The sequence below is a fragment of the Scardinius erythrophthalmus genome, assembly GCF_964197995.2.
Source record: "Scardinius erythrophthalmus genome assembly, chromosome: 12".
NCBI lineage: Eukaryota > Metazoa > Chordata > Actinopteri > Cypriniformes > Leuciscidae > Scardinius > Scardinius erythrophthalmus.
Window position 1 is genome coordinate 33,520,925 of NC_138232.1, and position 25,900 is coordinate 33,546,824.

General features: G+C 37.1%; 1 protein-coding gene across 9 annotated transcripts in view; it reads left to right on the top strand.

Annotated features, from left to right (window-relative positions):
* Window positions 1-25,900, top strand: part of inpp4ab (inositol polyphosphate-4-phosphatase type I Ab) — a 47,099-nt gene that overhangs the window by 7,173 nt on the left and 14,026 nt on the right. For 2 of the 9 annotated variants that reach the window (XM_081381745.1, XM_081381747.1), the window contains exons 2-17: window positions 10,673-10,859; window positions 10,989-11,033; window positions 11,481-11,599; window positions 13,175-13,291; window positions 13,398-13,477; window positions 13,627-13,738; window positions 13,845-13,935; window positions 14,491-14,638; window positions 14,748-14,878; window positions 15,605-15,709; window positions 18,437-18,545; window positions 20,938-21,124; window positions 21,275-21,490; window positions 22,767-22,917; window positions 24,204-24,239; window positions 25,464-25,636. In XM_081381745.1, the coding sequence (XP_081237871.1) occupies window positions 10,775-10,859; window positions 10,989-11,033; window positions 11,481-11,599; window positions 13,175-13,291; window positions 13,398-13,477; window positions 13,627-13,738; window positions 13,845-13,935; window positions 14,491-14,638; window positions 14,748-14,878; window positions 15,605-15,709; window positions 18,437-18,545; window positions 20,938-21,124; window positions 21,275-21,490; window positions 22,767-22,917; window positions 24,204-24,239; window positions 25,464-25,636 (1,905 nt within the window). In that variant the 5' untranslated portion in view covers window positions 10,673-10,774. Of the gene's footprint in view, window positions 1-10,672; window positions 10,860-10,988; window positions 11,034-11,480; window positions 11,600-13,174; window positions 13,292-13,397; window positions 13,478-13,626; window positions 13,739-13,844; window positions 13,936-14,490; window positions 14,639-14,747; window positions 14,879-15,604; window positions 15,710-18,436; window positions 18,546-20,934; window positions 21,125-21,274; window positions 21,491-22,766; window positions 23,083-24,203; window positions 24,240-25,463; window positions 25,637-25,900 lie in introns of all 9 variants that reach the window. The other 7 variants (XM_081381741.1, XM_081381742.1, XM_081381740.1 and 4 more) reach the window with 5 other exon arrangements.

Genomic DNA, 25,900 nt, shown 5'->3' on the forward strand with positions numbered 1-25,900 from the left:
TCATGTGTGCTCCTCACTACTGCTTGAACTTTTTAGGCAGACACCGACAGAAATCTGTCATGCCACATTAAAAAGCATCAAAACAACATTTATTGTTTTAATTTTGTGATTAAAATTTAATTGAATTAGAAAGCGGAAACATTTTTATACATCAGAGTTGCTACTGAATGTCACTGTCAACCCAGCCCTAAATGCAACATTCCTAAAAAAATTTTATTCCATTTTATATTGTTCCATTTAATATATTTGATTTTATTTCAGCTATATTTAAAAAATAACAAAAAATATTTTTATTAGTTTTAGATTAACAAATTATTTAATTATTATTATTATTATTATTATTTACTATAAATATGCTAATTCATTAATTACACATTATTTACACTACATTTTTGAATCTGCTGACTGTCAGTCGCCTGGGGTTATTTTTGTTGGCTAAGGTTGTTATCATAATAAAACCAAAACCTTTATAGAGGCATGGGTTCCATAAAACTGTAAAAAAAGCCTGTTATACATGAAAAAAGAATAATGATTATGCTTTATATTTGTGTTTATGAGCTCATGCTGGGGGAAAGATGGCTGTTGCTCATTTTCATCTCAAAGAGTAACATCTGTGGTTGTCCTCTAAAGAAATTATGCAAGCTCCTAGTGGATGAACAGACCACCTAAAAGGATGGGCAGTTTTTTTTGTTCTTGAGCACAAAAACACATACACGCTCGACGCTCACACAAGGGCTCTCTCTCTCTCCCTCTCTTTTTCTCCCTATTTATCTCTCCATCACACATAAATCTTAGTGCAGTGTTTGCTGCTCCAGCTCATAGATCAGTGTCTCCCTAATGCTAGTGAGGCCATCTGGAGATTTTACATACTGGAAGTTTCTCAGGACGTCCCTCTGACAGAAAACATTAGGAGAGGACTATTATTACCCCTATAAACTTACTGTCCTCCCGTGTTTTTATTTGATCTTCCTCCAGTACCACAGTTTAACACACTGGTTTACTTTGACACTGCATTTAAAAGCTTGAGGCAAATGTAATGCCTTGAATAACAGCTTTAAGCTTAAACCTTTTTTTATGGACATGTAATAGTTATGACACTAGAACTCGGTTCTAGAGGAGTCTAAGGGCGTTTATACTTGTAGTTCGGTTCACACTGTAATTTTTAACACTGAACCTAAAGATGCAAAAAAAAGTATTTTTTGACATATTTTTTGCGACGTAACTTGTCAAACATCCAAAACAATGATGCGTGCTGGGTTAAATGCGTTCGTACATGTGCAATGTGCGTACATATGATTCGTGTTGCGTTCAAATTTCATTCAGACCGCACCAGAGTTCATTTGGAAGTGGACCGAGACCCATCTTTTCAGGGGTCTTGGTCCACTTGTTTGATGCGCACCAGGGTTCGGATGGCAACGTTCACATTTATTCAAATAAACAGCACTAACAGAACAATCGCACCAGTGTTCGATTTAATCTAACCAAACATGCCAAGTGTGAATGCACCCGAAAAGATCGAGCAGTGATTTGATGGAAAAGAGGAAGTCTGCTGGACTTTGAGTTAGTAAACCATGCAAGATAGTGAGTGTGCTTGTTTAGCATTGTATCCTGTTCCATAATCATTTGCACACCAAAAACAATTAAATGACGAAGCCTTTGTGCCCTGGTTCTAAATATACTACCCACATTTATTGTACAGTGTCCAGTATCCATGACTGTTTTGAAGATTTAATGTGCTGTGCCATGTGTATGACACTCGAATGTTTATTTATTTATTTAATTTAATGTAGTTATGTAAACATGAACTGCTAATATGTAGAATAATATGCATTAGGATAAAAGCTTTGATACACTGAAAGCCACAATATACTCACAGCAATGGTCTTTTTCGTTCTTCGCTTAGGGGTAAAAAGAAGTTCAATGTATGTGACCAGCGATATTAGGGGTGGGGGAAAAATCGATTCACAAATGAATCGCAATTCTATCTTCTGCCGATTCGTATCGATTGACAAATTTAAAAAGTCACCATTCTAAAGTGTTATATTTCTTAAACTTCGCTGTACTACTTAAAGTTATTGACCCGTTAGAGTGTTATTAATCACAATAAGCCGTGAAAAAGGACTCAATGCGGTGCTCGCGCTGAAGGATACACAACCAAAGCTCAAACACAGATGCCGTCCTCTCAGATGCATGTGATCCCGAATTCAGTTTTCTTTCACAGCTTAACGTGCTTGAATGGTCAAATACCCACAATTTTGTCAAAATGCTCATCGTTTGGAGTATTCACATGAACACAGTCTGTTATGTCCTACGTGAACGTAAACAGTTGGGAGCAGATCAGATGTATATTTGGATCTGTGCATTTGTTCTTAAAGGGACTGTGTCTGCACGGCCCTGCATACATTGTAATTTTTTAACACCTTTATTAATTGCCATTTATAACAAATATAGAAAATTCCTTATGCAAAAAAGAAAAGAAAAAAAGAAACATTCTTAACCCAATCCCACAATATACACTGAACTTGAACTGTGCACCAAGCTCTAGGAAAATACATTTCATCTGGATTCGGTATTGGCAGATACTCAATTATATTCAATGGTTCTGGGGCACAAAAAAAATGATTGGGACATCTTCAAGATTTTGTATCCCTAATATTTTGTATCCCTAATGTAAAAGACTATGACCGGAAACACTACTGACTTACAAGGAACTTGTATAAAAAGCGGGAGAAAATTGGGTTGTTTTTTGGTTTGACAAATAGTGGAATATTTGGTGAACTGGTTCATTGTTGAACATTTTAAATCAAATGGATGGTTTGGAGACAGCGCTTGAGATAGGGTAAAAATTACAGTTTAAAACTGAGAAAGTTTTACCTGAGTGTGTGTGTGGGAGGAAGTGATGCAGCTGTAAATGAGAGGTGTGTGGGAAGAGGAAAGGAGACACTGATGTGTTATAGAGATGATCAGTTCTGGAGCTTGGTTTGTTAACTCTCTCTCTTTCTGAGTGTGTGGGAAGTTTAACTAGAGATACAGAACATCTGAGAAGGTTCAGGCCACTTACCTGCTTAATTCCTTAATGTCACTATAGTGTGTGTGTGTGTGAGAGAGAGAGAGAGAGAGAGAGAGAGAGAGAGAGAGAGAGAGAGAGAGAGAGAGCTTGTGAGTGTAAGAGGAGGAGGACTATGGGTTTGAGGTTTGGCAGTCAGACAGAAAGTGAAAACTGGGGAACTAGGTTTGCCCATTTACGGTCTCCAGTCTCTGCTGTCCTCCTGACTCAATGCCTGTGGAAAAAGAGTCATCTAAAACAAACACACTCATTTTTTTTTCTTCACTCTTTCTTTCTCTCTCTCTCTCTCATGGATATTTCAAAAGAGTGGCTTTGTTTTGACTGCATAAGGCAGAACAGGGACCCCTTTTGTATGTCGTATAAAATTGTAACATTTTAAACTTGGGATAACAATTTGCAAATTGTACCATATCACTATATTCACATTTTTTTGCATGAATCATGCTTGCATTGCAAGGCCATTAAAATAATAATTACTGATGTACAAAGTCATATAATTGTACATTTAAATTGTACTTAAAGGAATAGTTCACCCCAAAATTAAAATTGGATCACAGATTTTTATGACATCACCTTCTCATCACATCTTCTGTCCAATCAAATGCTCTTTAGAATCTAAAGCATCCCACCCCCTATGCTATAAATACCACCTGGCTAAAGCGACCGTGGCTGTACCTGTACGTTCGGTAGTACACGCATGCTCAGTATCAGCTGCTCATGCTCATTAGTTCTCTCAGCACAACATGTCTCAGTTCAGTAAACTGTCGGAGTTACTGGAGTAACAAATACTCCAGGATTTGGTTGTAGTCGGAGTGACTGTAAGGCACGTCCGAAAGCGACTAACTTTAGAAAACTGTGGATCAGCGCTGACTCAAGACGCGAACTGTTTTGGTGAACTGGTTCGACCGGTTCACTTAAAAGAAACGGTTCAAAAGAACGATTCGCTCACGAATTGGACATTACTACCGTTGACAACGTCACGGAGCAGTATGGGTTGGAGATGTGTGTTCGGTTACTCAAATGCTCGAGTTTTATTCTGTTTTCCAACTGTAAGTTGTTAAGAATGAAATGGCTAGAATTTATTCACACCTCTACTATTGAATCCAACGTATCATCAGTGCTCGGATTCGCTTTCTTGGTGATGTCAAGTATGATGTGTAATCTGTGAGGTAATCTAAATGCTATTGTCTATTTGAAAACAGGGAAGAGCCATTCAATATGTCCCGCCTTAGCTTCCTGTTTCAGTGGAAATTACGTCAACATCATACAAAGCTTGCACGTTCCAAGGCACTTCAGTGGGCCTTCAAATAATATTCTGGCTCTTCCCAGCTTTGTAATGGCATTGAATAGAGCCTGAGTTTTTGAAGCTCCCAAAAGCACATCCATCCATTATAAAAGTAATCCATTCAACTCCAGTGGGTTAATAAAAACCCTGAAGCGAAGCGATGGGTTTTTGTAAAAAATAAATAAATCCATTTTTAAAACTTTATAAACTATTTCAAAATCAACCAATCAACCAATCAATTGTCAGTGTGGGCGGGCTTTTATCCTTTCTCCTGAATCCTCCCTGAAATGACTTTTTGCAGGTTGGGATGTCCGTACTGTCGTAAATACCACTCACGCAGAGCCGTCTCTGCACTCTTCCGACCGCTTTTTCTTTGTTTTCTTCGTCGACTCTGCCATGATTCACGTCTGAAATGTGTGCTAGTGTCTTCCATAGAGACTGCTTCATATGTTGTTGATGTAAGTGACGTCATGCCGTAAAGCAAGTTGTGATTCTCGCAAGATTTGGCGGGGCGCCACCTCTCAAACTTGCATTGCTGGTTTTGCCAGTTCATTTTCCCAATAAATTTGGTTTAATTAATTCTAAAATGGAATGTAACGTCATGATAAACAGTTGTGCTTGTGATTAAGTCTGCGGGAGTGGGAGTGTGGGTGAGACCTTTATACCGCGGCTCCACATCAGGATAACTACTGCACAGAATCAGGCTCCAAATTTCGTAATTGGCAACGACTGTTTCTGGGATATTTTGGCTTAATTTTTCTAAAGTGGAAAAATGGAAATCTTTTTTTTTTTTTTGGTCTATGGTTCCCATTCATCAAGCAAGTTTTTTTGAGCTTTAGTTAACCGTATTTGATGTGCTTGATATATGTGTGGTTATTAATGTTTATATAAAAACTCAAATTAAAATGTTCATCATATTAAGCGATCGTGTCTCTTCAGAAGATTTCGATTAAAGCACTCGATTCATATGGATTACTTTTACGCCTTTATGTTCTTTTGAAGTGTCATAGCTTTGGTGGAATGGACTTTCAGTAGAGGGACAGAAATCTCAGCTTTCACTAAAAATATCTTTATTTGTGTTTCGAAAATTAGTGTCTTATGGTTTTAAGATGAGACAACATGAGGCTAAGTAATTGATGACAGAATCTTTGGGTGAACTAACCCTTTAATTAAAGCCTGCTGCTGTCACCTCAGGCGGTTTGAACAAAAAAAGGAAATATCTGGCCATTTAAGGTCGTTTAGGGAAACCAGTTGCATCTTATACCAGGTTCCTGTCTGTTACACATGAGAAATGCTGTTACCAGCAAGAGAGAAGTGAAAAGTGCTTTCACTTTAAATCTCCTTGCCCTCTGCAACACACACTCAAAGAAGGCATCTACTCAAACCAGTGCCTGTTGAAGCATTTCTTGCTGTTTGAAATGACACTGGACTCCTTCAGTATTACATACTTGCTTGGAGGAATCTTTTACAATTTGTGTCCGTTTTCTCTGTACATGAAGAAAAAGTGTGTCAGGTAGTCCATAGGGATTATCTGAAAAAGCTCTCCTGTTCCAGTTCATGTGACTCATAAATCCGGTGAGGTCTCCAGGACCTATAAATGGCACTCAATGTTGGTGTTAATGTCTCTTTCTGATCCACAGAGATTAAAGGGATAGTTCACCCAAAAATGAAAATTACCCCATGATTTACTCACCCTCAAGCCATCCTAGGTGTATATGACATTCTTTTTTCAGACGAATACGATCAGAGTTATATTAAAAAATGTCCTGGCTCTTCCAAGCTTTATAATAGCAGTTTCTGTTTTGAAGGCCATCAAAGTGAAATCCAAATGGGCAAACACTAACAGCATAAGAAAACTTTCTAATTCTAAGGAAGCATTACATTGTTTGCATTTTCCAGCTGTGCATAAATGTCCTCATGCCCAGAAGTGATCAATATCTTGACTATTAGCGCATTAAAAAAAGTTTACCCATGTTTGCGTAAGGTTATTGAGCACAAAATCTTGTGTAATATATGAGAAGAGGAATCATCTCTTATGTGGCAGAGAGACTTCTGTTTCTAAACAACCTGTTACCTTTCTTGTAAAATGGACCATTGTCTCTAGTTGGCTGTTCTTAAGAAGGTACAAATGTCCTTATGTCAGTCTAAAGTCAGACTGTCCATTTCAAGAGTTTAAAAATATTATTTTTAGGGATGCACCGAAATGAAAATTCTGGGCCAAAACCGAAAATTCAGGATTAACTTGCCCTGAAAATATAAAAAAATTTAAACGACAATAAACTGTAATTATGTTTCAATAACTCTGTCATGAAAAGTTCATTAAATAATGAAGACATCACTAACCGGTTTAGTCAAAACATAATAAATATGTAATACAGTGCATATATTTAGCAAAATGCTCTTCTCTAGTTATTTTTCTAGCAAACTAATAAGTTATTGGACATTGAATAGCTTTCTTGAGGTAAATGTACCGTTAAGTGACATTCTATACCCTACAAGCTGTTATCTTGATGTCTTTTTCAGGTTGAAACACTGATTGAGCGATCACATGAGACGGGATTAATTTCGGTACATTGTAATGGATCTTTTAACATACCTTCTGGTGTTCACCCATGTTTAATTTGTAACTACTAACTGTAATTGAACTTTGAGCCGAGCGAATAAATGTGTGGTGCGGTTCAAATGAGTAGCGCTTTTTAATTCCGCTTTTACCGTATAAACATTATATCGAACATTTATCGAACTCTTGTTATCGTTTTAACAAGGAAAATTATATTGTTTTAGCGCTTAGCCCTAAATTGTACTGTAAAAAAGCTTGATTTTACTATGAGTTTACAGTATTATAAAAACCAACAAACAAACAATATCATACTGTATTTCTACAGTGCATGTATTATGAAGGTACCCAGCATCCAATGTAACATGAATAAATCATGCTGTAGAGTTTGTTGATACTTGTTGGTCACCATTTATATTCATGCTAAGAATAGTTAGTTTGGAATAGAATAGTTTTATGGTGCTTTTACACTGCATGGTACGGTTCGGTACTGCTCGGTAGTGCTCACTTTGCCGCTTTCCCACTTCATGGTACGGTACGGCTCGGCTCACTTTGTAGCACTTTTCCACTGCGTGGTACGGCTCGGCTCACTTTGCGGCACTTTTCCACTGCATGGTACGGCTTGGTACGGCTCGCTTTAAAGAGGTACCACCTCTGTTGAGGTTCCAAGCATACCGTACTGATACTAAAATGTGATGTGAAAACACTACAGATCACTGATTGGTCAGAGAGAAGCATCTCTAACAGCGTCATTGGATTTGCAACACGAGACACCAAACCCGTTAAATTTAAATAGTCAGCAACAGCCATCGCAGTATTTTTTTTTCGCACATTTTTTATTAACCGACTTGCTTGAAAAAAGAAAAAAAGAAACTTGAAAAAAGAAATGGCTGAAATGGTGCAGACGTTCATCTCGTTGGTAGCCGAGGAGCGGATATTGCGACCAGGAATTAATATATTTTTTAACAACTTTAATGAGCAGTCTATAATCCCATCCACTTTGAAGCGGTACTAAACTGCAGTGGAAAAGCAAACCGAGCCGAGTCGAGCTGTGCCGAGCCGAATTGTGCCACGCAGAGGAAAAGCAAAGCAAGGCGAGCTGCGCCGAGCCGTACAGAAAAGCGCCAAAACTTAAAAATCGGCCAATTAGCATTATTTATGCTCTAGCTTGTCATTGTTTCAACAAATGTTTTCATTTGTCATACTTCTGGCTAGATCATAAATTAAAGATCCCAAGCAAATGAAACACTAATCTCCATTATAGTGACTTCAAAAACCATTATAGTGGTAAATAATATAATTTATTACAGGTTAAAGATAACTTTATAATGTGAATTCACAGTAAAACGAGAGCAGTGAATTACTGTGATGTGATATTAGCATCATTCTGCTGTTGTTTCATAGTCATTTTGTAAGAAAATTACCCAGCATGCATTGATTTCACAGTAAATCTCTGACTACAGTAATTTGTTGTAAAATAATATTCTTTAATCCTGTAAATTCCTGGCAATTTTTAGTGTACTAAATAGAGAAGACAAGTTATTTTAATATTGTATATAGATATAAATCAAAAGTTTAAGTGGCACAAATATTTGAATTTGCTAACATTAGAAAGAAATAGCCTACTAAAATATCAAAGCACAGAGACTGGATCAGTTTTGCAAACAATGTTTGACTTTCTGTTATGAACCGAGGTAGGAATATCTGTATGGATGTTATGGAAGGTCACCCAGAACACCCTAGCAACTATATACAGAATACAGTACCTGTCAAAAGTTTAGAATTATTATTATTATTATTATTATTATTATTATTATTATTATTTATTTTTCTTTGCTCACCAAGGCTGCATTGTTTAATAAAAAATACAGTAAAACAGTAATATTGTGAAATAGAATTGCACATTAAAATACCAGTTTTCTATTTGAATATTTTTTAAATGTATTTTTAATTTGAAGAATTATTATTATTATTATTAATACTGTTGTTGTTGTTAATAATAACAATAGTGAATTTGTTCTAAACAAAGTCTACTCTGAAAGTCTCATTTTAAATTAAATCCAAGATTTTTGGTCAAGAATTTTCGATTTTGATGTATCACTACTTCATAACTTGTTTTTCTTGTGGCTTTTGCAGAAGCTGCAGAGATGTGTCATTGAGGTTATGTCAATAGCAAGTGAAAGTTTGCAGCCCACTTGCTTTAATAATCTCCCACAGCAGGTCTTGTTTTTTTTTTTTTTTTCGTTTCTTTTTGTATTTCAGCAGCAATGAAAGAACAATCCCACATAGAGTGACATTACCATTAAACGCTATCTCCATGGAGACAGCCAGCTGGGCATACATTTTCTGTCATATTTCTATAAAAAGTAACACAAATACTTAACTTATTTTGTCATGGTATCTTATATACAGGTTTCTTATATTTAAAGAAAGGATAGTAAATAAAGGTAGAATGTAGTCACATACTGTACCATTATTATTCTTGTTGAATCTGTAGGTGAACTTGAGACATTTGTGTGAGAGTACATACTGTGGGGTCCTTAAGTCTGATTCCATGTGTGAAAAAGCTTCTATTTAACAATTTTCTTAATTTAATAGAACATTTTTCAATATAAATTATGTGTCCAGCATCACAATATTAGGGAAACACTGAGAAATGTGCATGAATTTCAAGAAATTCTTAATTTCTTAAATTTGGTATATTACGCTTTTGCTTTAATAACGACATCACTCGAGCTGGCATGACATTGCATGGCATTACCTAAAATGCAGTGAAATCTTGAAATTTACTTTATTTCCTACGGTATTGTCTACCGGAATTTATGTCCATGTCTACAGGAAATAAATCCCAGATATAATATGTAGTCTCAGACCTTTGGACCACACTATGTGGATTTATATACGGGGCATTTGTTGAGATTTGATGCATCTGTGTGTGTTCACTTTAACATCAGCTCCTCTTGTTCTTGTTTGACTCATAGAGGATGATGTGGGCAGGCGAGGTTCTGTTCATCAACCAAGCCTGTTAACATTATCAGGTTGTATGCCTACTAGAGCCGCAAATGATTCATAAAAGGTCTCTCAAATGCTTCAAAAATCTAAATGGATAAGCAGATATACAGTATAGAATAGTATAGGCATATTTTTCTATATAGTCTAATAGCTAATAGTCACTTTTAAAACTGCTCTCAGTAAACACAGGTATCTGGTCCTCTACTACATAATTTTAAGAGTCCCCAGGTCCTTTTCAGTTCATTTAAAAGTGCATATTCAGGAAAAGAAAAAAAGCATTGGCAATTTCTTCCTTTTGAAATAATGAGAAACAGTGTTTTTTTTTGGAATGCATAATACGGCTGTTTGTAGCGCACACTAAACTAAACTTACAATCGATTCTGAAGATTCAAAATTGATGAAGTCCCAGAAAGCCCTACAACAAGGATTGTTTCTGTTTAATTTCTGAAAGCTTCTATTGTACTCTAGAACACTCCAGTAGTGCCCATGTGAAAAAAATATATGCAAGTTTCTCCAAAGTTTCTGTGTTTTCACCAAATCTGGAAAAATCTGATTTGTCTCTCTCTCTCTCTCTCTCTCTCTCTCTCTCTCTCTCTCTCTCTCTCTCTCTCTCTCTCTCTCTCTCTCTCTCTCTCTCTCTCTCTCTCTCTCTCTCTCTCTCTCTCTCTCTCTCTCTCTCTCTCTCTCTCTCTCTCTCTCTCTCTCTCTCTCTCTCTCTCTCTCTCTCTCTCTCTCTCTCTCTCTCTCTCAGATAACAGAGGAGGAAACGGCCACACAGGAGTGTGCCTGGCTGTGTGTGGATTTCCACCACTCCTGTTACTCTAGCGTCAACACACACAAACATCCTGCCACAATGTCACGGAGGGAACGGCCATGGTCAGTGTACAGGGCAAATACATTAGAGCTTTCTTCAGAGATGCTTGGACTAGCATTGGAAGGTATACCGTAGTACCCATGAACTTGTGATTTGATGTTCTCTTGTATTTTACTTTTGCATTTTGATTGTTCTCTTGCATTTTACTTTACATATGAATTATATCCAGTCTCTCTCTTTCTCCTCTTTATAGGAAACAGTCAAGATCCAGATGAGCCAGTACTGGAGTTCAGTCTTGGTCAGTCTTGTTTTTTTAATTCACACACATACTCAAAATTTTCTAAATCAGCAGAAATGGCACCAGAAATGACCTGTTCTCCATTAGTAGCCAATATTGATGGAGATATAAGGGTTCAGCTGACAATCGGGTCTGATCTTTAGACTGAAAATGACACTGAACAGGAGTGTAAATGTTTCTGTGAGATCTCTGTGTCCTACTGTATGCTTACGTGAAGATAACCGCTTATGCAGCTGCGTTTGGATTAAATGACTGCCTCTATCTTTCATCAGTTGTAAATAATGTGGTTTAACAGGGGAGGTTTGATTATATCTCAGAGAATCAGCAAGTCTTAGCAAATAACACTTGAGGTGCACTGTAGCTCATTCATATATACAATGCTTCTTGTGGAAAATCTTTACACTGTTATGACCCTCAGCATAAATTCATTTGTTTGTGGTTTTGTAGTCTGCAGTGAGCTGACCACACCGTCTCTGGACCGAAAACCCAACTGTTTTGTTGCTGTGAGCTGTACCACACCTCCTCAGGCTTTCTGGACCAAGCATGCACAGACCGAGATCATTGAGGTGAGATGGACACAAATGTTCCTGTTTTATTGTCAGCCCAGGCCAACACTGTTACCCAAAACCCAAACTATTCCCACCTGGTATTAAAAGGATAGTTCACCCAAAAATTAACATTTCTTTCTTCTACTGAACACAAAAGATGATGTTTTGAAGAATATTGGTAACCAAACAGTTGACGGACCCCATTGACTTTCATAGTATGGAGGAAAAAAACATTTAAAATATATATATGAAGTCAATATGAGTCTATCAACTGTTTGGTTACCCATATTCTTCAAAATATCTTCTTTTGTGTTCAGCAGAAGAAATAAATTCTTACAGGTTTGGAACAACTATGATGACAGAATTTTCCTTTTTGGGTGAACTATCCCTTTAATATCTGTCTTGCATGATCTAATCACAAGTGGTCAGCCGAGACAGATGGTAACACCTGGTTTATAATTCTGAATTTCGTTTCAGTGATCACAAAACAGTTTAGACCCCCTTGTTTTTGGGGTGTACTAGAATATTTTTTCATGCATGATTGTTCAAAAAACGCATTATTTTTGCATTACATTATTACAGCTTCTCACTCCCCTGTCTGTTTGAACGTGTCATTTTCGATGAAGCCCCTCCTTCCGAAATAAGAAATGTGCTGTGATTGGTTAGCTGGCCCAGTGTGTTGTGATTGGCAGTGCTTAGCACGTGTTTGGGAAATGTCCGCCCCTTCATAACCGCAAGCTCTACTCAGATGTAAATATTAATGATGACGTCAATTTTAAGCCATTTCGAGCCGATTCAGACCCTGACAATGTTAACGAACAAGAGGATTGTGCTGAACAGATTTTAAACATGGACTTTGCAAGTACGGATTTTACAGGACGTTTCAGAGTGTGTGTTTTTTTTTTTGTTTGTTTTTTTTAGATATGATGTTATCCACCATTTAATCATATTTGTAGGACAAACTTTTGGACAAACTTTTTCCGGGGTGTAAAAAACAGCGACAACAACTCTTCCTTTTCTCTAAAGCAGCCCAACATGGCCTCACCCCCTTTGTTGCGTGTTCCCGGGGGCAGGGTTTTTGTAAATTTTAGGGTTTGTGATGTCACCAACCCAGGAAGAAGCTCGTTGTAGTCCTTAAAAAGCTATTTCTGTAAAAGAAAATGTCTCCTTTTGCATTGAACTTTGAGCGTTGTAACTTTGAAGATGTTGTTTATGCTCAAACAGCAACATTACACACTAACTAAAGTTAAAAAAGTGAAATCATAATCAAGGACCCCTTTAAGTAAGGTTAGGGCAGAGAATCAATATATTTTCCTGATTCTATTTGACAAGACACTCTGGTTGCACATATTGTTGGGCGATGCCGAAAGGCTGTAGAGGAAACTAGGCATATAATAAAAGATTGGTTGTGGAATTTTAAGAATTATCAAGTTCAAACGAAGGTCACAATTAATCAAAAAATTAATATTTTTATCCAGCCTTAGAAACACTTGTGATCACCCAAGATGGTTGTTAATTTTCTGCCATTTATGGAACAATGTGGACTGATTTGGATGACTAACCAAAACAAATGGTTTGACCTCTGTTTTGCAGGGCACAAATAGTCCCATGTTCCTCAGCAGTGTGGCTTTCTTCCAAGACTCCTACATTAACCAGCACACACAGGTCAAGCTCTCCGTGTACGATGTAAAAGATCGCTCACAAGGAACGGTGAGATACATACCACGCACATCAAATGAGAAGGTCTCTAATATAAAAAAAAAACAGCTCAGACTATGCTGCTTTGTCTTTTTAATACTTATTTCTCTCTTTCCAGATGTACCTTCTTGGCTCAGCGATGTTCCCAGTGAAGGACCTTCTGCAGGAAAAGAACCACAGACTTAACTTACCTCTCAGGTGATCCAACCCATCTTTTTTAGAAGTCTAGATAGTTTGTTTGGGCAATCTCCTAAATGGTGTATCTAGAACAGTCTACTTCATTGCTGAAAACGACCACAAGCATATGCAGTTTGAACGGATCGGCATTTGTTTTCCCTTTTCCTCAGGTCAGCAGAAAACAAGCATGTGGGTAGTATTACAGTCATTGCCTGGCAACTTGAGGAGAAGAGAGAGCAGCATACACCGATCAAACATCTGCAAGACACCATCAATGGCAGGGTGAGCGTGACTATGCCCTTAATGACTCATCTATAAAGCATGTTTGTATACTAGTTTACTTATTCTGATGTGAGTGTTTTCGTTCATTCATGTGCCATTGCTGCAGACAGTCCTCCCCGTGGATGAGAGTCTGACAGAATCTGTGGGAGTCCGAGTGAAATACGCCTCTCTGTGGAAAGACTCCTTTCTACGATCCGGTAAGAATATCATTCACTAGAAGAATGGCTTCTTTTTCACACCCTATGAATTATCCATTGTGACGGAAATTAGGGACGTCACAGTGAGTACATTTTCACACCTTTAAATAAACTTGCGGCAACACCGGTATTAACGATAACATCGGGGGATGGGGTGGACGCTCAGGAACTGTTGCGCACCAAATCCTCCGCCATTGTCTTGTCCTGAATTGAGATCTTAACCTTTAATGCATATTTTGCTTTAATAAGTGATGAGTGACATCTTCCCCACTCTTGAAAAGCAGAGACCATCACTGGACACATGTTGCTTAATGGCTCTATGGGAAATATTGACTGAAACATTGCTGGTACTAAGAATAACATAATAGTGCATAATATTTTATTGTTGTAATAGTGCTTTTCCCAAGATCAAGGGCACTTAGTTGCATTTTTATTGACAGAAGTGAAATCCAAGGCCTGGTCATAATATCATAAATGCTCACAAATTCAGTTTTAATGCTACAGCCTTGCACAATTGATTTCTCTTAATGGTTTAATCCTGTTTCTGCATCTAAGTGTTTGGTGGCACCATGTCGCGCATGTACCGTTTTCCAACCACTGATGGGAATCATTTACAAATCCTGGAACAGATGGCTGAGAGCGTCCTGTCACTTAACATCCCACGACAGTTTGTCAAACTCTTACTGGAAGAGGATTCCTCCAGGTGTACATCATAACCTCAGACAGCATGCACACTCTGACCTTTTTAGCAGTGTGTATATATATATAAAAAGAGCCGTTCTTTACATGATTGTGTGTTTTGATGCTCGTAGAGTATGTGAGCTGGAGGAGTTGGGGGAGTTATCTCCTTGTTGGGAGAATCTCCGGCGGCAAATCGTAACGCAGTACCAGAGCATCCTTCTGGCCTATCAGGATACAATCACAGACCTGCAGGACTACAAAGGTCAGTCTGCACTTTGAGGTTATAGGAGCTGTTCCTGTTGTATTACTATATTTCAGGACTTTCAGACGTTCAGTACTTTAGCACATGTAAGATGTTCAAAAGAAACATATGATGATACAGTGGGGTCCAAAGATGTGAGACCACATTGATAGTCTGGGATTCAAAATATAATTTAAAATCTGAAAATAAAGTAGCATTTGAACATTTCAAAAAAAGAAATATAGTAAGAATCAGACCCTAAACTAAAGTATTATGGGAAAATATGGGAAACCTTATGATGCAGTGCAAAACAATGATGATTAAGCGATGTACAAATAAACATTCCTCAAAAGCCTGTTGTATCATAGTTGATACTAACATTTTAACATGATTTTTCTAAATGATGTAATGATAATCAAGTAAACCTAAGTTGATTGAGTCCAGTTCATCTTTAAATATAACTTGCAATATAACATGTATTCATGCATTTATTTTACACTAATTTGTAAAGATGACAGACGACAGAAGGCATGTAGTAGATTGTGTACAACTGGTTTTTCAGTAGATTTTCAGTAGAAATTCAAGTATTAAACATTAGGCTTTATAGGGTTAAACTTAATGACCCAGAATTCTGTGAAAGATTCTCCAGTGACCTGGAAGACTAATAATAGTAGGCATGTCTACCTCCCTATTTGAGTGATTGAGGGGTATCAAGAGATTTATTTTCTATCTATCTGTCTCTTACAGGTCCATCATTTAAAGCCAGTAATCTGAAAGCAGAAAGGAAGTTGGAATTTATGCCCACCAACCTCCATGTGCAAAGAATGAGGGTTCAGGATGAGTCTGGCTGTGGTTAGATCTCTTTCTTTCATTCTGTTTACTTATTTCATTAGTCATCCCATTCCCCTTTTCTTTGTTTTCCTTCGTTTGAAAGGTTTTTGTTACTGCTCTATATATTCCTGTCCAGTCTAGTGTATGTGCTCTTCACTGTGTAAATCCCACCAGGCAGTAGGTGTATATATTTAGAGCACTTAGCACATGTAAATAGTCTCTCGTACAGAAGTTTTCATGCACTCAACACAAACACACACTCTTTTAGTTTTGACCCCCAGTCTTGAAATTATTATTCCCAGGCTATAGTGCAAAGTTAAAAAAAAAAAAAATACAGGTAGAAAGAGAATTGTAGCATTTCATCTGTCTCAAGTAAAGCTAGAAAAAATAATAATCAGTATTAATTGATAAAAGCAGAGAAAATTCATCACTGGAATGAGCAAGCCTACAACGTGAATGTAAGCCTACAACTTAATTTTTTTGTAATTGCGTCATAATATCTCACATTGTGAATTTATCTCACAATCTAGTTTTTTTTCCACATAATTGTGCAGTGTAACTTTTTATTTCACAGTGGAACTTCAATTCACATATTTACAATTTATATCTCACAGTGTGACTATATCTCATTCTTGTGACTACACAATACGAATATCTCATAATACGAATTTTTACACTTAATTGCAACTTAAGTTGACTTTTTGTCACATCATTTCAACTTATCATGGAATGCAACTTTTTATATGGCAGAGCAATATTATTTCTCATATTTGCGACTTCTTATGTTACATGCAACTTTATATTTCACAATGCGATTTTATTTCTTGTAATTGCACATTTATATCTCAGAGTGCTAATTTATATATTTATAATTCTAATTATATATTAAGAACTTGTTGTTCATCGGTATTTCTTAGTACTTATGTAACACAGTAACATGACTGTTTATTTTAAGTGTTACAGAGGCAGCGCTCATAAAGATAATAAACGATATTCGTTTAAATACTGATACAGGCAAAACAATTCTGGTACTACTCGACCTCAGTGCTGCATTTGACACTGTCGATCATAACATACTTCTTGACAGGCTGGAAAACTGGGTTGGGCTTTCTGGGATGGTCCTAAGTCATGCTTAGAAGGGAGAGATTATTATGTGAGTATAGGAGACCATAAGTCTGAATGGACATCCATGACATGCAGAGTCCCTCAAGGCTCAATTCTTGCGCCGCTCCTGTTCAACCTGTACATGCTCCCACTGAGTCAAATAATGAAAAAGAACCAAATTGCTTACCAAAGCTATGCAGACGACACACAGATTTACTTAGCCCTATCGCCTAATGATTACAGCCCCATTGACTCCCTGTGCCAATGCATTGATGAAGTCAACAGTTGGATGTGCCAAAACTTTCTTCAGTTAAACAAAGACAAAACTGAAGTCATTGCGTTTGGAAACAACGATGAAGTTCTCAAGGTGAACGCATACCTTCACGCTAGGGGTCAAAACAACTAAAAATCAAGTCAGGAATCTCGGTGTGATTCTGGAGTCAGACCTTAGTTTCAGTAGTCATGTCAAAGCAATAGCTAAATCAGCATACTATCATCTCAAAAATATTGCAAGAATTAGATGCTTTGTTTCCAGACAAGACAAGAAAAACTTGTTCATGCTTTCATCACCAGCAGGGTGGATTATTGTAATGGACTCCTCACTGGCCTTTCCAAAAAGACCATAAGACAGTTGCAGCTCATACAGAATGCGTCCGCCAGGATTCTGAGCAGAACCAGAAAATATGAACATATCACACCAGTCCTCAGGTCTTTACATTGGCTCCCAGTAACATTTAGGATTGTTTTTAAAGTATTATTGCTGGTATATAAATCACTCAATGGCCTAGGACCTCAATACATTGCAGATATGCTCACTGAATATAAACCAAACAGATCACTCAGATCATTCGGATCACATTAATACCAAGGGTTCACTCTAAGTATGGTGAGTCCGCTTTTAGCTATTATGCCAGTCGCGGCTGGAACCAGCTTCCAGAGGAGATCAGATGTGCTCCTACAGTAGTCACATTCAAATCCAGACTCAAAACACTTCTGTTTAGCTGTGCATTTGCTGAATGAGTACTGTGCGTCCGACTGATTACACTGTATTTTATTTCTGCATCCTCCTTTTGATTCTAAACTCAAATGGCACTAAAAATTGGAAAAGAGACAAACATAAATTACTTAAGTGGAGAAATTGAGAGATGAAACCATGCTGATGACCTGGGTCTGTGGTGGAGTAGTGAGTTTGATGTGTCAGTTAAACTCGGGGTTCTGTGGGGTGCAGAGTGGATCGACTCCATTCCTAGAGCTTCCGAACAAATGGGTTTTTTGGGGGTGTGGACTGATGTGGCAGTGAACCCAAGGAGTCAGTCCTAGAGCTCCTCCTGTCCGATTTTAGGGGAAAATCGGGTCTATTGGAGACTTCAAATAGATTTTTTAGGCGGGTCGAAAGATCACCACAGACATTTTATTTTCTATACAAAGCACTTTGAATTGCCATATGTGTGAAATTTTAATTCCTTTCTATGTAAAGCATTTTGAATAACTGTTTTAATTTTCCTTGCTTTTATTTTGTGATTATTTTTATTCCTTTCAATGTAAAGCACTTTGAATTGCCATAGTGTATGAAATGTGCTATATAAAAAAACTTACCTTGCCTTGCCTAACATGAAATGGATGTGTGTGTGTTTGTGTTTCTAGATCACACCTATGATTTGGTGACGATTGGGGCCCCTGCAGCTCACTGCCAGGGCTTCAAAAACGGTGGTTTGCGGAAACTCCTACAGAAATTTGAGGAGGCAAAGAAAGTGTAAGTTAGGTTTTACACTGCCTGGTTTTGAAAAAATGCAAATTGAGTGTAGTGTACGTGTGTGTTCGAATGTACGTGCATGTGTTGCATGTAAAGGAAGAGCTATCATGTGGATTTTTGCTGTAATGGCCTAAGGCACAGACAGCAGTTTAGATTCCAGATACCTTTTTGCTAATCAGCCATCTGGTAGTTTCACATAAATAGATTTTATCTATTTCCTTTATGCAGTAATATGTGTACAAGAAAAAAATGTGTGATGCTTCACTCATTAAGGATAAAACATTTCAAAAACATCTTACTGAGATAGCATGTAAGAGCATTTTAAGGGGACCTAATATGTTTTTTATTTATTTTACCTTTCCTTTAGTGTGTAATATAACTGTTTGTACAAGTAAACAATCTGGTTCCTTGAAGGCCAAAGGCAAGACATTATTACATGGACATCCAAAGGCAGAGGAATTGAAGAAAATTAAAATGAATTTTTAACACTATTCCCCAGCAGTACATCCACAACCTTTTGTTGTGTTCTCACCACAAAAAAATATACAATAAAAAATTACTACTGTGTCCTGCACAAGTCACACCACTTGCAAAGGTGGTTTGAGTCGATCAGCTTGTTCTTCTTAACTGTCATTATCAGAATTGCTCAAACTGATGCTATATTTAGTGAACTGTAGTTACAGTAATATTTACAGTGTCTGTAAATGCTTTTCTGAAGGATGATTTTAAAGAAACCAAAACTAAAACAGAGCAGTCAGACGGAGTGTGAAAGCAGGTGATGCAATAACTTAAATTAAAAAACAAACAAACATAAAAGAATAAAATAGTTTTTGAACATTAAATCATGCAAACCTGTTCTAATAGAGCCCCTGAACAAAATTATGAACTTGTAAATGTGCATAATAGGGGCCCTTTAAAATCACACTAGAGTTTTGCTAGCTTTATCATTTCATTTCGCACAAACTATTGTATTTATAACTGTATTTTCCCTTTAATAATGTACAATGGATATTCTATTTTCAAAATCATTGCTTTCATTAGTGTATATCACCATCTCTGGGCTGCTTTTGGTTATGTGTTGGTTTGCTAATGTTACGTTAGTAGCAGTTTTCTTTTAAGATACGCTCTTAGTTTATTTTTCATATGTTTTAATTGCATTTTTGCTTTCTAATCAGCATTTATGAAGAGGAATGGTGAGTTTGTTGGAACTTTATTTTTATTTGTTTGTTTGTGGTTTGTTAGCATTTTATGCATGACATCTCTGATCCAAAACCTAGTGAGCTGCAGTGATATAAACAGAGCTCCTCTAATGTATTGTGGGAATGCCCTCAATGCTGCCTTAAAATTTGTATAAACAACATAAAACTACGTTTTGGAACGGCCTTCATGCGATGAGCACCTATGATGCCTAGACTGCCTCACTCTGCTTTGGAACAGAATGATATTCATTATTCTGTGATTTCATCATCCTTTCTCTGTGGTCGCAACAAAAGAGTAATAGCTGTGTGTGTGTGTTGGAATAAAGTTGTTCAGATAATTGTCTTTTGTTGAGAACACACATATATATAAATGTGCTTCCTGTTTGATCTTTCCTTGTCAGTCAGAATCTCAGGTCAGTTATTTTTCTAGGCTGATTTACTGCAATAACTGGGGAAATTTCACATAGAAATGTCCAGGTCCCCGTATTTCATCCCTATAACAAAAAGAAAATGTATTTTGCATAAAGACATTTAATCCTATTTTAGGGTCATTTCGATTATTATTTTTTTCATTGTGACAAAATGTTCATGAAAATGCGACACATTTCCCCCCAAAGTTACAATTAATAAATCTCATTCTCAGCTTAAATTAAGTTCAGTACCACAGTGTCATGTGTCAATAATTTAAACAACAATAATCAATAAGATTCTTTTTGACAGATTTTGCAGGGACAATACTACAGTGCAAAAAAGGCTTAAATTAATGTTCCCTAAAAACAGATTTTATGCAAAATGTAATGTCTTATATATTACATTTAAAACAGAGGTGGAATATGTCCCATTTCTTTACAGGTTTAGGAGATTCACCCAACCACATATGTTTCTCAAAATGATGCTATCCGCTCAATGATGATGTACAAACACACTCTACTGTTGCTGTACCTTGTAATGCACAGAAGCACTAACAGTTCTGCCATTCAAAGGACCGATGGCACTATTTTCCTCTTTGCTCTGAAAAATCATGATTGAAAAATCAGACACCTGAAGTGTCTGGTGCCTGTCAAAGTCTCTAGAGCATCACTGTTTGAATGAAATGCACAATCATTATCTGTCTGTTGTTGTGCACTAATGTGCATGTGTGTGTTTATTGCTTGCATGGTGTGTAAGTAATCAAGCTCTCTTTGGTCCAGCAGCAGTGCTCTGTCCAGCTCCCAGTCCATCGTCTACATCCCTCAGGATATTGTCCGTGCCAAAGAGATCATTTCCCATATCAACACACTCAAGACTCAGGTCAGCTACTACGCTGAACGCCTGTCTCGCGCCGCTAAAGAACGCTCCGCTAACGGCATGGAGAGAACCCTCGCCATCTTAGCGGATAAGGTGGGTGTCGGAGTAAATATAGCTCCTGTCCATTTAGTGCTACTTTTAGATCCATTTGAAGTTTCAAACTACCATATTTATTTTTCTATCTTGTCCCCAGTATATGGTCTGTGGCTGATACTATAACCTCTTTTTCTCTCTCACTTTCAGACACGACAGCTGGTGATGGTGTGTGACTGTAAACTGCTGGCGTCTGCAGTGCAGGCTCTGAACGCGGCTAGACCCGAGTACATAGCCTCTAAAAACTCACCCTCTGCTGACTCAGAGCAGGTGGTGCTGAGGAATGATCAGGACACACTGCTGGCCAAATGGAGCGGCAGGAACAGTCGTTCATCCCTCCACGTTGACTGGCACGAGGAAGAGTGGGTAAGAAAGCTTTAGAGGCCTGTTCACAGCAAATCCATTGAAACTAAACTATAACCCATCTAAAATACTTGTAACTGAAGTTTAAAATATTTGCGAACAATATTTACACTTTCGTTGTTTTTGGATTTTCACCATTCTCTGACAGGGGTTTGGTTACCTGATTTAAAGTCTGAAGTAAATGTGCTCAGATCTAGTGTAAATGAACACATCTAAACTAACATTCAAAAGTTTGGGGCTGACATTTTTTTTAATGTTTTTTGAAGAAGTATCTTATACCAACCAAGGTTAATTTTTTCCCCTTAAAAATACAGTTAAAATATTAGTATTGTGAAATATTTGTACAATTTTAATGTTTTCTATTTTAATATATTTTAAAATGTAATTTATTCCTCTGATGGCAAAGCTGAATTACTCCAGTCTTCAGTGTCACATGATCCTTGAGAAATCATTCTAATATGCTGATTTGCTACTCAATAAACATTTCTTATTATTATTTTTGAAAACAGTTCTTCTGCTTAATTATTATTTTTGTGGAAATTATTACGATTAAATGATTTCAGTGTTTAAGATTAATTTTATTGTAACAAAGTAAAAGTTGTACTGTTACTTTTGATGTATTTATGTGTCCTTGCTGAATACTTTTTTTTTTAAACCTCTTACTGACCCCAAACTTTTGAACAGTATGTTACAGCCGCATGAGGTTCACTCAGTATTGATTTCAAACCCAGAAGAAAATATTGCATAAAAGCCCTAAATTAACTGTTTTCATTAAAACAATATTTTTTATAATATAAGTGTATTATGAATAATAAATAATAAATAAATTCAATTAAATTCATGCTTTCACTGTCTTGCATCACATACAGCACAACACATACACAACTTTAAACATCTTGTTTAATTTACAAATTCAGCCTCTCTTCAGAATAAAAAATAATAATAATAACAATGGATTATCATAGTATTGTTAGTATAATAATTCACTAATTGTGCAGGAATTTCTATAACTTTTTTGAAATGTTGGAAACACTTTATTTTACAGTATCTTTGAACATGTAGTTACTATAATAATAATAATAATAATAACTATAAATTATGCAATAATTACATGCAACTAACCCTAACCCTATAGTAAGTAGTACATGTAGTTCATCAATATTACTTAAATATAGTTGCACTGTAACAAGGACATCTCAAAATAGTGTAACCAACATTTTTTGTCCATGTTTTTTGTGCCCAAAATTTGCAATTCGTACAAATAGTTTGTTCGTTACAGGAAAAGGTGTGGGGGAATGTTGACAAAAGTCTGGAGTGTATAATCCAGCGAGTGGACAAACTGCTGCAGAGGGAGCGTTTGAACAGTAGCAGCAGCAGTGAGGACATGTTCCAGGCTGACCAGCAGGGCGGCGGCGGTGCCAGTAAGAAAGGTAATGGGAAAACTAAAGCCTTCTGGATCAACCCTGTCTGCATGGAAGAGTCTTCTTCAGCCCCTGAACCACAACAGCAGTCACTTTCACCATCATCATCACCACCTTCATCCTCAGCACCCGATCTGAACCCTGCATGCCCCGTTAATGCAGAAATGCATGCCTGTAGGTGCCGTTCACTATCTCGTTCACATCTCTCTCTCTCTCTCTCTCTCTCTCTCTCTCTCTCTCTCTCTCTCTCTCTCTCTCTCTCTCTCTCTCTCTCTCTCTCTCTCTCTCTCTCTCTCTCTCTCTCTCTCTCTCTCTCTCTCTCTCTCTCTCTCTCTAGTAGGCAGAGTCAATTTCATTTGTTTTTCTGCCTTTCTGCACTCAGCGTCACATTCCCTGCTGCTTGTTTATTGCATCTATGGTAGTACAAACACTACCACATGTACATACTTATCTCTTTTATCTAGTTATCACCCTTACCCATCACCCTGTATCTATTTCTCAAACACCCTGTTACCTGTTTATCTTCAGACAGGTTTGAATGCTGCCATAGCAACAAGCTTTTAAATTGTTTTTGCTTGTATGGTTGTGGCTTAAATTTCTTCTCCCACTGTTTCTAATCCATCTTTTTTATTATTTTTTTTACCTTTGTATCTATGGTTCATCATTGTGTATGTTGTCTGATTTTAAAGAGTCTTGTAATATGTGTATATTTGTTTATCTGTTTTCATTTATCAGTGCCAAAACAAGCAATGTTATTGAATGGAAAAACTGACATCCAAGTGGATTCAATGCCACACTATGTTAATGAGTGTGTGTTGACTCCATGTGACTCTCTGTTGATGTGCCATGTATCTGGAATATGTTTCTGGAACATTCTGTTGTTTGACCCAGCATATTTGCCTACTGTGAACATGTGACCGGGTGCTCTCGTTTGATTGGCTGACTGACTAACACGCTCACAGGCTGTCTGTCTGGTGCTGGCTGTCTGTGCCAGTTAGTCACTTGGCAGTGCCAGCATGCTGTGATTTACAGTAGTCTTACTCTTTTGCATTATATAATGACTATGAAATCACTAGTTTGCTAGGCAGCTGTTAACATTACTTTATCACATATTTCTTTCTAGACAAACCTTTGCAACATTCCAATTTGCACTTGAGTTGGAAAGTAGTAGTTGTTAAATCTGCTTGACTTGTTTTAACATTGTAACTGCCGTCTCAGTGTCTGTGTGAGCTGCGTTTGCTGTGCTTGTTGCACTCGCTAAATAACTGTTGCAAGTTGCACCTCCATCCCTCTAGATGGCAGCAGCAGCAGCGGAGAGGAGAGTTACCCAGGTAAGAGCCCACCCCCCTCCCTTAAGCTTATGCGCTTATGCTAAATAGGTGTTCACTTTTATGTCACGTCTGTTGTCTTTCATTCTTGTTAAATGTAAAACTGTCATTGCTGTTGCATCCATGTTTATTTTAAAGGCCCCGTGAATTGGCCTGTTGAGAACACTTGTGGTATTTTTGATTGAAAAGGAAGTCCTGTCGGGACATAATTTTTTTTGTATAAACTAAACACCATTGGCTATCAACATGTCAAGGCTTCATTCACTCTGATGTGAAGCATATTTAGTCCAGTAGTGTTTTTATTATAATTTAGTAGGGGTTGGGGTTCTAGAGTCCAGTTCTAGAAAGCATTTGATTAGACTAAATTCTGCTTTTTCTGATTCCTGGAAGAGAGGGATTGTAAATTGTAAAGGCATATGTCTACTAAAAATTTGTTAGTGGATACAATTAACTTAAAGGGATATGTCATCCAAAATATGAAAATCAGTTACTCACACTCATGTTGCTCCATAAGACTTTCATTCGTCTTTGCAGCACAAATGAAGATATTTTTTAATAAAACTTGAGATTTCTGTCCCTCCATTGAAAGTCTATTCCCCTAAAATTTTGATGCTTCAAAAAGTTCATAAAACATTGTAAAATAAATCCATATGAATCAAGCAGTTCAATCCAAGTCTTCTGAAAAGACACGATTGCTTTATATGATGAGCAGATTTAATTTAGGCTTTTATTCACATATAAACATTGACCAATGCTCATACATAGAGCATATCAAATATGGTAAATGTAAACTCAAACGTACTTGACTCAAGCAAGCATGTTTGAGCTTCAATTAACCATTTATATGTATGTGTTATGATCAATGTTTATATGTGAATTATTTTTATTTATTTTTTATATGCTCATCATAAAGAGATTGTCGATTCATGTGGATTACTTTTACGATGTCTTTTAACTTTCTGAAGCTTAACAATTTGGTGGAATGAACTTTCAATGGAGAGACAGAAATCTTTTAGGTTTCATTAAAGATATCTTCATTTGTGTTTTTAAAGATGAATGTAAGTCTTATGAGTTTGGAACAAAATGAGGGTGAGGGAATGATGACAGCATTTTTATTTTTTGAGCTAGTAAACAGATTAAATTTTAATTTCATGGGGTCTTTAAAGTGAAACATGAGCATTCGAATATGTGATATTTGATATTAGCAGTAGATTCTGTGTGTGTCAGGTGAGTGGAGCGAGGCCCTGTATCCCCTCTTGACGACCCTAACGGAGTGTGTGGCCATGATGAGTGACAAAGCCAAGAAGTCGATGGTTTTCTTGCTCATGCAAGACAGCGCACCCACCATTGTGATGGACCTCAACCTGCAGTACCGTCGAGATGTGGTCTTCTGCCAGACAGTTAGTTCTCAAGCACACCCATTAGTGAACAACTTCATGAAGTTACGGGGTTGGTTCACCCAAAAATTTAAATCGTCATCAATTAATCACCCTCATGTGTCTTTCCAAATCCATGAAACTTTCATTCATCTTCAAAAGACAAATGAAGATATTTTTAAGTCAATTTAGCCAAAACTTTGACGAATCAAAAAGTTTGTAAAGAGATCCATTTGAATCGAGCAGTTTAACTCAAGTAAAGACTCAAGCAAGAACGTTAGAGCTGCT